The 17,948-nt window shown below is 27.6% G+C and overlaps 1 protein-coding gene and 1 long non-coding RNA gene across 2 annotated transcripts; one reads left to right on the top strand and one right to left on the bottom strand.

The window, feature by feature from the left end:
- Positions 1 to 1,452: 1,452 nt before the first annotated feature.
- Positions 1,453 to 4,107, top strand: LOC116402683. Its single transcript, XR_004215177.1, has 2 exons — positions 1,453 to 2,799; positions 2,925 to 4,107. It is a non-coding gene; the product is annotated as an uncharacterized LOC116402683 (long non-coding RNA).
- A 654-nt stretch (positions 4,108 to 4,761) lies between these two features.
- On the bottom strand, positions 4,762 to 11,510 carry LOC101219443 ((-)-germacrene D synthase). The gene is made up of 7 exons (XM_011654421.2): positions 11,323 to 11,510; positions 10,389 to 10,674; positions 7,728 to 8,100; positions 7,368 to 7,586; positions 6,954 to 7,092; positions 6,588 to 6,836; positions 4,762 to 5,205 (listed from the first exon to the last, which is right to left on the bottom strand). The coding sequence occupies exons 1-7, from the start codon at positions 11,464 to 11,466 to the stop codon at positions 4,912 to 4,914; spliced, it is 1,704 nt and encodes a 567-aa protein (XP_011652723.2). The 5' UTR covers positions 11,467 to 11,510; the 3' UTR covers positions 4,762 to 4,911.
- Between the last annotated feature and the right edge of the window lie 6,438 nt (positions 11,511 to 17,948).

Consider the following 17,948-nt stretch of genomic DNA (forward strand, 5'->3'; position numbering starts at 1 on the left):
AAAAAAATATATATAAATAAACGATGTGCCATGGTGGTGTAGAAGGAATGTGTAGTCAATCAAGAACAAAAAATAGTCAATCAACAACAACAAATGAAAGAAGGAACTCAAATTAAGGGGAATAAGATAGTGTATTTTCACTTTATCACATTCTTTCCTTATTGTCATCTAATTACTTTATTTTTGTTTTGTTGTAGTGATTTCTTATATTGTTTGATTTTCTTTCTTATTGTCACATTTGATTGTTTGCATAAACCTAATTGATATCTATTTACTATTTAAATATATGATTTCCATGACATGATCCATACCAAGTCACCAAGTACAAAATACAAACTTAATGTCACAACTGTTTCATTTAAGACAGATGTTTGCTATATTTAATTATCACTAATAGAACAAAGTAAGGAGTTTTCAAACAATTGTAAAGAGTATTTATCAAATACTATTTACAAAATATAGCAAACATAAAATATTTATCATTGATAGAACCTAAAATTTTTGCTCATATTACACTATATTTGAAAATACTCTTTTATCAAACTAAGAGTAGAGAATAATCTCACACACTTGAGTCAAAGTCATATATACTTTTTTATTTTTTTAAAGGAGACTAGTGTGTGATAGTGCATCTGGGAGTCTCCACTGATTCCTTTAGCAGTATTAGACCCTCAACAGTATATTCAAGTAATGAGCAAGGTTATATGGCAGAGATATCCAAATGGGCTGGAGTACTAAGTCCAATGTACATCACCGTTATTTTAACAAAGCTCTAAAGTTAGTGAAATTGTACTCAGGTCGTAGTCTTTGAATAACTTGTGCCTACTAGACCACAAGTTATTCAGGTTGTGATTATCTTCCCAAGAATGAACAATATGCTTCTTTGTTTGTTTTTTAATAAGCGGTTATTTCTTTCGAGCCAAATGATCCCTTCAAATACGATGACGGTTGTTAGTTTTATTTTGTCATAATTTTATCCTACTTACTTCCGTCAAATGATCCCTTCGTTTCTAAGTTAGTGAAATGCACAATAACCAGAGTTGAGGAGCATTTGTTATAATTTAAGCCTTGTTTTAAACAACTTTGGAACTTTGGCAATGATACATATGGACAAGGAGGGATTTAGATGGGGCTTTTGAGTGTTCTTAAATTATATATCTTTTGCCTTACAACTTTTCTTTAAAATATAAATAAATAACATTAAGAAAGCAATCCACACTAGCTACTTTTCATTCTTTAACGCTTGCAATAGGTGCTTATTTCATATTTTGCAAACATGACAAATACTTTTAAATTCAAATTTTAAACTTTTTTTATTTCATAATTGCCCTAACAATTAATTAATAGAAAAGAAAAAGACATAGGAAAAAGTGACGATAAGATGTGTGTCATAGTCGATAAAGGTAAGCAACGGGTATGTGGATTGGTGGTTTTCTACATGCATTTCACATCTCTATCAAGAAACTCCAGTTCACATCTATTAGGAATTTCTTGTATCTTCGTTTCATGAAGATTATCTTTCTCTTACATAAACATCTCATTTGCTCTTAAATGAACATTTTTACTGATTATAAACTTCTTGTCAGTGGGGTGTCACCTCTTGAAACCCTTTACCCCTTTTATGAAGCCAACAAACATGCATTTAATAGCTCTTGCCTTTAGTTTTCCTTGATTTTGATGGACATACACTACACATTCAAATACCTTGAGATCACTTAGATTTGGAGGGTGGTTGGACCATTTCGCCTCAGGTGTTAAGAATCCTAAAGAAGTATGAGACCTTCTATTCAGTGTGTACATATAGCATAGGCAGTTGATCCAATCCAAAATTTTTCTTCTAGGACAGCATCTGACAGTAGGCATCTTTCTCTTTCCATGATTGTTCTATTGAGTCTTTCTGCCACCCCATTTTGTTAAGGTGTGTATCTCACTATTTTATGTCTTGTGATACCATTTTTCCGACAGAAAATATTAAATACCTCTCTACAAAACTTCAAACCATTGTCAGTTCTAAGGTACTTGATTTCTTTATCAGCTTGTTTTTCTATCATTAGTTTTCACTCTTTAAATTTTTTAAAAATTTGATCTTTTAATTTTTAAGAAAATAAATCCAGATTTTTCAAAGGATAAGATGTATCTTAAGCCACTTAGGCTTGGAGTTGAGGGTGGATCCCATAGATCCGAATGGATGTAGTCTAGGATTCCTTTAGTTGTGTGTTGTACTTTGGTGAAGCTTTGTTTTTTTGCTTTGCCTAGCACACAATGTTCACAGAAAGATAACTTACTGTTGATTTCTTAAGGTAGGATGTCTTGTTTGGATAGAGCCTCAAGCCCCTTTTGGCTTATGTGAGATAGTCTTTTGTGCCAAAGATCAACCTCAGTTAGATTTAGAGCAGAAACCACGTTAGCTTCCTTTAACATTTCAACCTCTTTAATTATAAAAAGATCATTTACCTTTTCTCCAACCAATACTACTCTAGAGTCCATAAAATCTTGAAAACCCCCACCTTTTCCTTTGTATTCATAGCCTAAAGAGTCTAGCATTCCTAGAGAAATGAGATTTCTTTTAAGGTGAGGAACAAGTGTAACATTTTTGAGAAGCTTCACAGTCCCATCTTTTAATTTCATGGTGACCGATCCAATAAAAACTGACTCTCCATTAATTTCTTTATATGTGTTGAACCAAGTATTAAAGGGTGTCATATGGTATGTGCAACCAAAATCTAGAACCCAATCATGTTTTCTAAAGGGGTAACATGATTGGCTTGGTCTTGAGTTGATGCCAAAACATCAACATAGGTATATTTGGTTTTGATGGCTTTAATAGCTATTTCCTTTTGAATTTTCATGTCAGAATTTTTTGGTTTTTTGGAGAGAATGTGAGGTTTTTGTGATAAACTGTGTGTTTGTTTAACTTTGTACAGGAGTTTTCCGTGGGAAGAGATTAAAGGGTTTGATAGAGATCATCGAGTCGAGTTGTAAAAATTAACAAATCAAGTTTTTTCTTCTTTCTTCAACTTTACCAAAGAGCAATCAACAATAGGAGCTTTTGATTCCTGAAGGAAGGTTGAAGAGTTATAGATAGTGACATATCATTTCAAGGATATCTCTTCTTCTTTTTTTCTTTTCCTCTATTTTTCTCTATCTCATTCTTCGTCTTTCCATAAGATTTTTCTAATTCTCCAACGGAGTTCTTTTCAACTATCAACACGTACTATGACTCTATCTTAATTTTCAAGACCTCTTTTATTGTTGTAGTCTACTTTCAAAACATCACAGAGAGATAGGAAGAAACGTGTCTGAGGTTTGAATTTTGTTTGTTTGTTTTGAATTTTCTGTTTGTTATGTTTGAATTTTTGCTGATTCTGTTTTTTTTTTTTTTTTTTTGCTGATCTATACACTCCTTTATTCTTCTGTTTGTTTGTTTTTTTTTTGCTGATTCAGTTTGAATTTTCTCTATTCCATTACAAATGTCGAGTGCCTCTGTTCTTCATGTTATGATTGAATAAGTGCGAGTTATATCTACAACTTGGTTTTATGAATTGTTTGAGGTTACATCACACGTTTTAGACTCTAACTTTGGTCTATTTGTTTTCAACGTACGACTCTAAATTTGGGAGCATAGTAGTCACATATTCAGTATGTTGTGTTTAAATGATTATTTGAATTATTTTCTACAATTCAACTAATCAAAGTATTAACTCTAATATTTTAATTGGGTTTCATATCAGATTGATACAAGGAGCCCATATAGTCAATTCGAGTTGGATGAAGTGTGCATGGAGCTTGCTGATTTTCTAGGTGGCCACGTTTGCTTTATGGTTATTATATTTTGGGTTAGATAGACAAATTTTGTTGATATACTGGATATAGGTATGATATTTTGTTGATATGCTTGATATAGCTAGGAGAATTAGTTTAGTTGAAATTTCATTGATACATCTATAGTTAGGCTACACATAGATGGAAAGTTTAGGCTGTTGTTAGAAGTATAGGCTAACTACATTTATGTATATGCTTCATTGATATATATATATATATATATATATATATGCAATATGTTAAAGTATTATTAGTTCTTTGATAGAAAAAGTTTAGTTGATTCAATTGTTCAATTAATGTGTACTTGAACACATTTGTACATGTACTCTCTTGTTTTACTTATATATGTTTTGCATTGTTGAACGTCAAAACATAGGTGCACGATAAATTATGAGGATATTTTAAAATATATAAGTTTTTTAAAAAAACATGCAAAACGTGTCAAGAGTTAATAAATTTTTGACATGTAAAAAATGTCAACAAATCGTATATATTTGACGTTTACAAACTGTCAAATATAATTATACTTGACGCTTAAAAACTATCAAACAAAACTTCTCTTATTCTTGACACTGGATTATTTGAAGTGTAAAAAGCGTCAAGTAATTTCATATATTTGATGCTTTTTACCTATCAAGTAAACTGGTCTTACTTGATACTTAAAAACTGTCAAGTGTACCTCTCTTATTTTTTATATTAGATTACTTGACACATTTAAAAGCGTCAAGTAAATAGATACTTGATAATTTTTAAGCGTCAAGTAAACAAATACTTGACCGTTTTTAAGCGTTAAGCAAAACCCATTTTGTTATAGTGATATTTTTAAATTAATCTAATTTGTATCACCTTAGAAAGTATTGTAGAGTACATTAAACATGTGGAAAAAGATTAAAAATGATCATTTGTATGGAAAATTTAAAATATACTTCTTGACATATATTAAACTTAAACAACCCAAACAACTTACTTTTATTGAATAAAATACGTATACGTACGTGTATATAAGAGAAGTTTATCATAACACACAGCCTTTGCTTGATAAGTACATATGCATGTTACAATCATTCTTTTACTTAAATGGATGTCAATTTATGGCAAAGGGTCTATAAGCATATAGGTAACAAAATCTTTGGTTTCTCCATGGGAGAATGTATAACCATCTTCTTTCTTATAATAAAAGTCTGAGAGTCTAGCCAGATTTAGCACACGCATGAGAATCGCATTTGAAAACTTTGTCGATTTCATTATATAATCTTCTATTCCATCTTTCCATGCTTTTTCAATTTCTTTTTGTAATTCAATCACAGCAACTTCTTCTGATACTTCATATTGTTTCATGTAGCATTCTACTGCGGAAGCAATATGACCTCTCTGTTGTTCAAACTGTAACAAGGAAAAACAACAAACATTTTACTATAACAATTTGATTTGGCCAAATAATCAATTTATATAATGAGATAATTGAAAGGTATTTGTAAGTACAGAAAAATGGATTAAACTATTTACAACTTATAGCAAAATTTAAAATATTCCTTAAGGCCGTCTAGATAGAAACCGATAATAATTTGACATTGGTTTACTGAGCTTCAATAAGCACTCTCCATAGGTCCTAATGTGAGCTCTCCACGGGGACTCATTGTGAGCTCACACTAAGTTTTTCTGATGTGTGTTTTATATATGAGCTTATGTATTTATATATACATATATATATATATGTATATAAATAAATAAAGCTCTTCTCATCTGACCTAGAAGTTATCTCTGAAGCTCACTCTAGCTCTCTTTACTTTGAGCTCTCTTAAGCTCTTCGTGGATCCTCCAAGTTTTCAAAGCTCCCCATGGGGTCTCGCTCTCAGAGCTCACGCCAAGCTCTCCTCATGAGTTTGCTTTTCTAGTCCTCTCGTGGATCATACGATTTTTCCTAGACTCCCTGTTGGGTTTATTTGTTTTATAAGCCCAATTAAAAGCAAACTGACTTCAAAGAAAATGCCCACAATTTGTGGTCGGTAAAATGAGAGATGGTGGATGAGACACGTTTGTAAACTCTTTGAAGAACACGTAGTTTTAGGGTTAATGTAAATTACTGTGTACTATTGAACTAATTTGTACTGAAATATGGTGAAATTTCTCTCTGTTCTTCAATGGTTTCTCTCAAGCTCTCAAGCTTTGTTTTTTTCTTCTCAATCTCACGAACCAAACTTTGATTTGCTTTCTTTTATTGTTTCTTTCAAGCTAGCCTTTAATGGATGTTGAACCTTGAAAGAAAAATAACATGCACAGTAAAAGAGTAAAGGAAGAAGAAGATGATGAACTCTCATAGAAGTACAGTTAATAATTTTCATTCTTTTGGTAAAAAATTTTCCATCAAGTAATTTTATTTTCTTACTTTTATTCATTTCTCGGTTGTTTTTTGTTGTTGTAGAAACAACTTCCTTGGCAAATTTTTACTTTTACAAATTACAATGCATTGTGTTGGGTCTTTTCCTTCCAAGTAACAATTAAATATTATATCTAAACTTTGTATGCTTTTGGGTTTTTGTGTTCGTTAGTTTGTTTTGAAATAATTAGTTTTCAAACACATCATGGTTTCCACTATGATTTACAAATTTGGTGGTTTCTTTTTCTAATTTCCACGTTATTTCTAAAAAACAACTTACCATAATTCTCTTAGATTTTTCTAGCTGCGGCATGCTTGAGTGTGAGTATGTGAAACTAACTAATTAACCTAAAATATTTTATTTTAATGTAATGACTTGTGTGAATACCTGGTGGGAAGTTATGTCATTTATGAGTCTCCCAATTATTCCACTTGCTTTGAGAAGCATTGGGTCACTCTCAATCCATTGAAAAGCCTCTTGTGAAGCAGCAACTCCCATTCCAACAAATGATATTTGAACAAAAAGATGATAACAAGTTGACACAATTGCCACTTTCATGTACTCTTCCATTGTTGGCACATAACCTTCGTAAAACCATTTGGCTTCTTCAAAATAAACTCTACACTGCCTTTTCATCTATACACAAAAAATATTCACACCAAAAATATTAGAGAAAAAGAGATCTACTTTATGAAAATTTATAAATATACATTATCACATTAATTAATCATTGAGAAAATTAGAACTTCTCACCGCTTCTTTTACATAGTGAATAGCATATTGAATGTTGTCCTTGTTGATACTATTATCTATCTCCTCGTAATATTTAAAGATAACTTCATAAAAATATTTCATGTACTTGGGGAGCTTCGAAGTTTCATTAATATCCCATCTGAAATTCAATCAAAAGTTGAAGTAATTATATAAATACTTGTATATATGTATAAGTATAAATAACAATTTCCGTTCAATTTTACTAAAGAACTATCAATAATGATGCGTCCCGTGGTTAAAACAAATATATCATTTTATAGCTACAAATGATTTTTTTTAGAACTATAATATATGGTGCTAAAGATTGAAATCTTTAAACTTTTGTTGATGGTACATGACTTAGTCAAATTATTTTTATGTTGACATATTTTAAAATTTATAAAATTTTCAAACCTTTCAATTGCATTTGTGAATAGCTCAAGTTCATCAAGTGTAGCGTACGCATCATATGTGTCATCAAGAACAGTTACAAGAGCAGCAAGTTTGGCCATTATTATTCTACCATGAGAATATTTAGATTCATGACATATTCCCAATGCCCAAATGTAGCTTTCCACAATCCTATCTCTTGCAAAAGATAGTTCTTCCATCCATTTTGAATCTTTCCACCACCTATATATTTTATTCATTTACAAAAGAATATACAAATTACAAAGTTTCAAAAAGAAAACCAAAGAGTGCAAATGCCATTATTTAATTTAATTTTCAACAAAACATGATCTTTAGTGAGAAAAAAGGTTCACATGATATCACCTTGAAATTTCATGTAGTTCTTTCTGGTAAAGTTTTTGCATGGCATTGAAATTCAACTTTGCAAACTTGAGCAAAATATTGTTCTTCAGTGGATCCTTTTCATAGATAGAGATATTGTGTTTGGTGATAAGGGTTGGCAAAGCCTTAAGGATTGGCCATTTCAAAGCATATGCAGCTTCATCTCTAAACGGAGAGCTAACATCCATAGCCATTTCTTGAAGCTTAGTAGTTGTAAATGCCAAAGCTTTATCCAATATAATCTCTCCATTCATTCTCCAATGTGATGCTTCATACAAACTCATTATTTCCCTTTTTCCCTTCACAATTGATTCTTTGAAATCTCCCTCTTCATTTGTGAACTTATTGAATATCTCTGTTTAAAATTTACTAAACAAATTAATCAACAATTTTAAAAACCTTCATGATTCTCGTGCATTCGATATAGCAATTTTCTAAATCTTTCTCAATAGTTTGTGAGTGTGTTTGATTTAACTTGCCTAAGTTTTTAATTTTTAAAATGAGTCATTTTGAAAAGAAATTGAAGTGTCTGACAACCTACACTTAAAATCGGATTTGGAAACACTTCCAAAATGTTTTTTGAATAAAAATATTTTTTTTAAATAAATTCTTTTTTCTCAAGTCAATCAAACACCATCTTGAAAGGACATGTTAAAAGTTCGTTTGGTAACGTTTCCATTTCTTGTTTATTTTTTTTAGAACAAAAAACATAAATGTGTTTGATAACTGTTTTTGCTTCTTGTTCATGAAAAAAAGAAACAGAATCAGAAAATATGTTTGACAACTATTTATTGTTTCCTTATTTTCTTCTAGATTTGTTTTTATTTTATTCATGTTATTTTATTCACATCTAATTTCATTAAAAATTACAACACTCACTTTATCAAAACTAGATAGAAAGGTCTTCTACTAATCTTATGGAGATCAAGATGAAGAGTGAGATTTGAAGGTCAGAGCCGATGAGGAGGAAGACAAAAAACCCATGATGAAGAGGATGACTGAAATCCAAGACAAAAAGAAAGATAAAGACCCACGACGAAAACACAGATCTGGCGAAAATCCATAGCGAAAACTCATATTCCCGCAAAGAGAAAGAGGGAAATCCAAATCTGACGAAGAGAAAGACGTCGTGTAGAGGAGCACGATAAGAGGCAAGGAGGAAGATGAAGAAGACAATGAGAGGAAGAGAAAAACAATGATTATTTGGAAAAGGCGATGGAGATAAGAGGAAGAAAAATGAAACCAAGTGGAGAGTGGTTATTTGGGGAAGAAGATAGAAATAAGAGGAAGAAAAATGAAATCACGTGTAAAAATAGAAAAGGAAAAGTAAATAGAAAAGTATTTGAGAAAAAATAAAAGAAAATCAATAAAAAAATTTTAAAAAAATAAAAATGAAACAGATGAAAATAATTGAGAAAAAAAGTAAACCAATAAAAATAATGGAGAAAAATGAAAAGAAAACCAATAAAAATAATTTTAAAAAAAGAAAATAAAAATAACAAAAATAATTGAGAAAAAGAAAAAGAAAACCAATAGAAAAAATTGAGAAAAATGAAAAAGAAACCAATAAAAAGAAATTGAAAAAAGAAGAAAAAAATCAATTAATATATTTGAAAAAAATAAAAAAGAAACCATATAAATAATTGAGAAAAAGGAAAAGAAAAAGAAAACTAATAAAAATAATTGAGAAACATAATAGGAGAATTTTTTTTCCAATAATTCCTTATAAAATGAAAAACGTTTTTACTTTCTCGTATAACAAGAACATGAAATGTTACTAAACATTTCTGTTTCTTAAAAAATGAAAAAAGAAACCGGAAACAAGTAACAGGAACGTTACCAAACAAACCTTAAAAAGTCTAGAACTCTATGTTTGAAAAATAAAAAATTCTCTCACTTCTTTTTAGACATAGATGATATACTTTTCATATTGTTAATTGATTTTGAGATGAATTTCTTAGTGTTATCTATTAGTTTGTACATTTTTTTGAACGTTTTTTTTTTTAAAGATGGTTGTTTATTCAGGAGTAGCTTGTCTATCTTTATAATGGGGTGAGATCCAATCCATTTAGTTTTTCTAAATTTGAGATTCACAATGTCTGCTTTTAATCTTTATATATATATATATAATAAAGGCATTTTTAAAAATAGGAAAATAAAATAAAATATTTACAAACTATAGTAAAATTTTGGATTTTATCACGGTAGCATATCAATGACTATTAGTGATAGAATTCGCTATGAGTTGTAAATATTTTGTAAAATCTTACTATTTTTTAAAATTTTCCTATATAATAACTATTTTAAAAATAGATTACGAACCCAAGTTCATACTGAGTAATCAAATTTTGGGAGAAAAAGATAAGAAAAAAGGTAAAAATATGCCCTAAAATATACTTATAAATCTTCTCGCTACAAAAAAAAAATTAAAAAGCTTGCAAGAAGTTATATGGTGCGGAGGAAACACAAACTACACTTAACAAAAATAAATTTTCAACTGGCTGTTAAACCCACTGTTTTAAAGTTATTTTGAAAAAAACTAAAGTGTTTAAAAGCTACACATGCTATATTTTTAAATAATATTTTAAACAATTTTTTGAAAAAAGAGTTTAAACAAAAATAAGTTTATTGAACTTTACTTACCACATCCAATAGAGTAACCTTGTTGTCTAAGCAATCGAAATTTAAGGGTAGTATAGTAAATATCTTCTTCGTTGTCATCAAGGTTAAAAGAGTTTGGCATGTTTAAGAATTCATTGATTTCCTTTTCAAAATGGTCAGTCAAACCTAAACGTTGAATTGATTCGATCAAACTTAACGTTTGCGAAGAATTCTCAGAAACAGCCCGAAACATTCTTATCACATCTTCTTTTAGCTTTTCAACATCTTTCTTCACATTATTCTCATCATCCTCATTTTTTGTGTTGTTCTACAGCAAGACCAAAAACAAACATTTACCATTTATTATGATGACTGAAAAAAAAAAAAACAAATATCAGTAGCACTTTTGATATTTATATATATATGGAATGTTTTTAAATAGTAACAAAATGAATTAACTTATTTTTAAGAGATATTTTTAAAAATAACAAAATAAACTAAAATATTTATAAATATAGCAAAATTTAATATTAATAATATAAACTTATTTTTAAGAGCTCAGCCACTATACCTAAGGCAAAACTTAATATTAATGTAGCATTATTTAAGATATATTGTAATTTAACACTTCAAAATTAATATTAAAATACAAAAATTGAGAAAGTGAGGGATACGTGTCCCTGACCCCTTAATAAATCCGTCCATGATCATACCCCAACAACATCAAGCTTTATAAAAAAAAAAAATTAAGTAGGAACCTCATCATTGAAAGATGTTCAAATTGAGATATATTTAGTGGAAACATTGAGAAAGATATGAAGTACTGAAATTGAGAAATCACATCCAAATATGAGAGAGACTAAATTAAAGTATAGTTTTCTGATAAATTAAAATAATATGTAACGAGAAAGACATTTGATCATGCAAAACAACGACATAAATCAAAGTCATATTATATTTAATTATGTGTAGGTACCAAAATGCTGAATTCACAGGAAAGGAAATAATCTCCCCAAGGACTTGGAGGAAACTTTGCAGTTCGACGACGATGAACGACACCATGGCTTAAAGTGGCTTTCTTCGGTGCCTTACAATCACATTCAAGTATTTGAAATGACATTTTTTTCTCTCTTTAAAGTTATCATCATAATGTAAAATCCTATCCCATAGGGTTTATATAATATGCTTTTACATGAGGTTTGAAAAGATGATATTGGGTAAGGGAGAAGAAGTTGGAAAGAATATGCTTAATTTAAAAATATAATCATAAATATTGTAATTAGATTCAAAATATTAGTATATAGAGCAACATTTTTCGAAAATATTCCTAAATTTTTTTATAGACTGAGTTGTCTTTATAATTTTATTAAAATGTTGCTATTTACTTAATTACTACTACGAAAATTACTACTCATTACAATTATCTTTAATATTATTTAATTTTAATTTAATTAAATGACATTTTCAAATATAATATAATGAAGAAAAATCTTTCCAAAATATAGCAAAGTTTCAAATTATATCAATGATAAACATTGAAAGATTTATTTCGGTGTCTATCAATTACTTAATAATAATTGATAATCAAAATGTCTTAATAATATTTGATAATTGATGTTTACCAATATCTATCTATTAAAAGAATATGAAATTTTGTTATATTTTCTAGCCGTTCTCATTTACAATAATTTTTGTTAATTAAAATTAAATTCTACGTTTAATTTAATTAAAATCATAATTAATTAATATTATTAACTTAATTAAATAATAATTTTAATCTCATTAATTATTAATAAATTTAAGAAAAATTTTAAAAATAGTAAATTTTACCGAAACATATAACAAATTCTATCACCAATTATAATGATAGAAGACTATCAAGCGATAGAATCCAAAATTTTGCTCTAGCTTGTAAATATTTTAATTTATTTTGTTATTTTTAAAAATTTTAATTTATTTTGTTATTTTTAAAATGTCCCTAAATTTAACTATTTTTAATTTTATTATAATTAATGATAATTAATTAAGCTCCTTAACTAATTAGTAAATTAAACAACCAACAATAATAACAACAATTAATCCTATTAATTAAAATTAAATTCAATTAAGTATTACATATTTAATTAAACATACATTTAAATCATATAAAATGCTTAACTCTCTCTGACCTATAGTTTTGATATAAATCATATTTACTTTAATTTAATTAAAGTCATCTTAGGCCAACGAGAGGGTGAGTACTTATTGTTCAATACCCGAAATCAACTCTTAGTGGATAAATTCATTTACTTATCCTAAATGGAAAGAAGTAGATTTCATCAGCTTGTGTAGCTAGTTATATACTTCTCTCCCTAACTCGAACAAATTTTCAAAATGGTTAGACATGGAATCAATGAAACTGACTACTCTTACCATATAGATTAAAAGATTTGTCATCTTAGAATGAAGTTCATATAACTCATTGAGGTTTGAAGACCAGTTATATATGGTCATCCTATGAAATGTTAATATTTAGTCAACGGTGTTATAAAAAGAGAGTAAGCATTGCACTCTTCAATCTTATATAAACTTTTTATCTAAATCGTTTATGTGGAGATATGATCGCCACTTGTATGTCTACTGCATACTTCTCAAGTTAAATAAAATAACCTTGGGCTCTTTTATGAATGGATAATTGCATATATAAAACAATCAAACATCAATTCAAATAGCTTATGTACTTTTCCAAAATATCATACATCCCAACAATTTTCAGTTGCACTAACCGCTGGTGACGACACATGTGTCGTCATGTGTTCATGATGATGTGAAGCGGCTGACATATATCCTTAGAAAGAGTCAATTTTTAAAATAAAATAGGACTCTTCACAAATCTTTTCTTTTTAACGGTGTGCTACACATTGAAATAAAATAAATAAAATTTTAATTTTATTAAAAATGGTCTATCAAAACTAAAGTTAAATTCATGAATTATTTGTGTAAGAGAAACGTGTTAGCCCAACCATGGCATATGTTTTATCCTTCCTTTTTCCTTCCAAACTTAAGTTGAAAATTTCTATTTTTAAAACAATGTCTTATTTTGTTTTTATTTCTCCAATATTTGAAGCGATCATCCCTCAAAATAAAGGGAAGAAAATCCATCAATTAAACTATATTAAGAAAAAAAATTCACCTCAACAAAGTGAGTAAATAGTACAATTTCTCAAAATTCATCGTATATGAATAGCCTTCTAATCAATATTTTTAAAAAAATATGAATTAAAATTCATTGTACATGACCTTTTAGAAAAAGATTACTCCCAAATGTGTGGCCGATTAATCGTGTATTAATTGGAGCATTTTTTATCTTTTACATTGTGAGACTGTGGCCTTTTTCCTTTTTCAAACGATTATATACAGTGTCAATATTTTACTGTTTTGTTATATTTTTTTATAAAAAAAAACCCTATTTTTTTAATTAATTATTCTTCTTCTATCTTTTCTCTTTTTCTTTTCTTTTATTTCTTTAGTTGAAATCCTATTTCACTTTATTTTAATAAACAATACGTGGTTTTCTTCCTTATTCTTAGTATTCCATCTAACCCATATACTCTCAAATTCATATTTTATTTATGTTTCATCTATGCTTAAATACATGTACGTATTTCATGTTTCCTTTGGCAGTTTGCTTTTGGATAAGTAAGATGCATCAAAGTATCTCCTACTAGATAGACACCCTTTTAGCACCCTCATCATCCCCTAAATACATGGGTTGTCAAGAAGAATAACAAATTATGAGTTTTACTTTGGAAAAATAAAAAACTTATTTTTAAATTGTTAGAATAGCAAAATTGAAAAATCTAAAAAATAAATAAATGGAACAATGTCTCAAATGCCCTTAGCCAATTCAAAAACAATCTTAAATACAATTGTTCACCTAAAACTCAAATACCATGTAATTAAATAACACATCCTTGTTGAAATTGTGCACGTTTAGGTATTCAAAGCCAAAAAGAATTTAGCTTCACTCTCTTCCACTTTCCTTGATTCCACAAAATCTTCAAAGTCTTCGTTCAGTTGCAGAAAATATTTTAGCTTCAAGCTTCGTCCTTCTCAAAACCTTCAAAGTCTTTATACATTCAGCGCAAATCAAAGGATTTTCTCCTTCAAGGTTAGAAAAAAAAATGTAAAGTGTAATATCTTTTTAGTTTTTAGTTATAGTTTATATATGATATAATTGTGAATATCAAACATCAGCAAGCGAATGGTGATGAAGGAGACCGGCGCGGCTGGGTGTGCGATGCATGAAGGAACAAGCGGTGCAAAGGCACTTGGCTTTAGATGAAGTAAAAATATGACTAGCGACGTGCAGTGAAGGAGACATTTTCATACGGTTTAGTTCTCAGTCAACCGAATGGAGGGGATGACTACAAAGTTGGAGATCACGACTGGACGGAGAACACTCGAACGAAGATGGAAGTGTCGTCGGCGGCTAGGGTTTGGTGAGAGTGAAGAAGAAGTTGAATAGTAATAATAATATTATTATTATTAATAAATATTATTATATTATTCTTTTCCCTTAAATATCTTCATTCTCATTTTTTCTTTTCCAATTTAAATAAAATAAATCTTTTCTTCTCAATTAATTCCTTCCAAAAATAAAATATTCAATTTTTTTTTTATAAATTTTGGAACATAAATAGTTCAAAAAGGTTAAATTTATGTTTGTCATTATTTTGGAGATATGAAGCAAATAACACGATTTTAGGGGATGATAAAAATTTTAATAACATAAATGGATAATCTTAGCACGAATTTAGGGATGATAAAATTTAAAATTCAAATTATTATTAACAATGCCTATTTTATAAATTTTTAAAGCAATTTTAATATTTTGACGATTACAAATCAAAATTTAAAATCTATTTTTAAAAAACAATTATGAAAAATAGATAAGGGATATTAACAAGATAATCCTAAAATTTTGAAATTATGTTTGACATCGTTTTAGGAAAATCAATCAAATAGCACGATTATAAGGGAGATCAAAATTTTCTTAGAATAATCCTATTAAATGCATCATAATTATAGAGGTAAGATACGATTTTAATTTTAATTTATTGTTATGTTAAATAAATTGTTATTAGAAATATGAAAAGTTTAGGGAAATCAATCAAGTACCACGATTATAGAGAAAATATGAAAATTTTATTAGAATAATCGTATATACATTAAGTGTATCGTAATTATAGGGGTAAGATACAATTTTAATTTTAACAACCACAACTAAATAAATTGCTAATCACTTGATTTGAAACCTACAAACACGAAAATATGGTCTAAATTGCAGGCATAAATCTAGAGATGTTGATTCAATCAAATTCTCAGATTCATCGCGAAAATAAATATTTATTTAATATTTTTACACAACTGAGTTATATTTCATCATTTTAACCTACACAAATACATTGTGCCTATGGGATAAGAATTTTCATCTGAAAATATATATATAAAAAAAAGAAATTCTTATATTTTTGAGGTATTTAAATTCAAACTTTTATAAATATTTTGGAATATAAATAATCCAAAGATATTGAATTTATGTTTGTCATTATTTTATGATATCAACTAAACTAAATAGTACGACTTTAGGAGAAATTTTTTAATAAAATAAGTGGATAATCTTAGAAATGATAAAATTTTAAATTTAAATTGTTATTAAGCATTATATTTTTTAGATATTTAAATTCAAAAAAAAAATTATAAATATTTTAAAATATAAATAATTAAAAAAAGTTAGAATTTATATTTATGTTTGCCTAAAATATTTTAGGGATATGATCATTTAAAAGATTTCAAATTGATGCGTTTATTGGATGTTATAAAATCTAACATCAAATTCTTATTAGAAATATGAAAGATATGTATTATGTATTATATAATAAAATATTAATAGATATTAAAATGAACTTTATGAAACGAAAACTGATGAAATTACATTAACCATTATTTTAGAGGTGATAAAAAAATTTGAATTAAAATAGTCATTTCTATATAAATTATGAATGATAGAAATAAATTGTTAATTAATTGATTTGAAACCTAAAATTTCGAAAATTCTATATAAATTGCCCACATAATTCTAGGGGATATTTGTGTAATCTTATATAGTCCTAAAATTAAAAAAAAAAAAAATCCAAAATTGATGGTTTTTATAAATACATTGTATCTGTAAATCTATCATATATTGTATCATTTTTTTATCTATACAAATATATTGTATATGACGTGACGAAAAATAATTTTCATATACAAATGGTATAATCGGTTAAGATAAATTAAAAGAGAAGTCTACAACACCAATTTTACTATAAATCTTAATATTTTTAAAATTTGCTGTTTTTAGGGGATACAAAGTCCAAAATATAATAGGGGTTAATAAGTACTCATTTGAATTTTTTTTGTGTCATTGTTCGGTCTGCACTTTTTTCTTACAAAAGTTCGACGAATGAATTTAGAACTATCTAGGAGTTTATTATTTTTAGATTCTTGAAATGAGTAGTCGATTTTTTGGGAGTCGGATATATTAATCCTCAGTATTTTTTGAAAGAATATTGTTTTTCTTAATTATTTGCTTAATTTGTTACGTTGTCATCTTTGATTTTGTTTATTATATTGTTAATTACTTCAATCTAATTTCTATTTAAAAAATTTCAAAGTTTTTTTAAAAATCATTCATTAAATTTTTTTTTAAGTAAATTTCAAATCTTTCATAAAAAAATTTAAATCAATTAGAATTATATATATATATATATATATATATATATATATATATATATATATATATATTATGTTTTTAAACATTGAATATTAAATCTACCATTTCATACCATTTCCTAACTAATCTTTTTTAATAACTTACATCTTTTTGCTGAAAAAACCTAACTAATCTTTTTTAATAACTTACATCTTTTTGCTGAAAAAACCCTCCAATCAAATTTAAAAGTACATGTAAGTTTATTATTTCTAAATTCTTGAGATGAACGATCAATATCTAAGTAGTCCAAGATTTGGTCTCATTAAAAAAATGATTTAACAAAATTCTTCATTTAAAAACGACCTTAGGAAGGATTTTGAGAAATTGTAATAATTTCTCATTCTTTTGGTGTGATAAAAATTTTCTCAATAAAGTCTATTTAATAGGACACACCCTCCACTTATTTTACGGGTTCATTGTTTCAAATATTAGAATGATAAACACTAAAATAAGACATATTTTAAATATCTTATTTTTTAGATTAATTTTATTTAAATAATGATTTCAATTCAACATATAAATTTTGGCTAGCGTTTTGGTGTTATAGAATGCTAAAACATTTTCATCATACACAAATAAGTCCCGAACTCAACTCTAGTTTTTTCAAATTTTTTTTTTTATTGATTTTAGTTAAAAGTTGTTTACTTTATTTCAGTGTCCAATTACACCGTACAAAATATTGATTACAATTATTTTTTTTTTCAATTTTAAAATTAACCATTTTCTAAGATGGACTGCTCCATGTTGTCTCGAGCACTTTACAACACAAAGAAAATGCCATATCAAAAAGTTGCATCATTATTAAA

The sequence above is a fragment of the Cucumis sativus genome, chromosome 3 (assembly GCF_000004075.3).
Source record: "Cucumis sativus cultivar 9930 chromosome 3, Cucumber_9930_V3, whole genome shotgun sequence".
Lineage (NCBI taxonomy): Eukaryota > Viridiplantae > Streptophyta > Magnoliopsida > Cucurbitales > Cucurbitaceae > Cucumis > Cucumis sativus.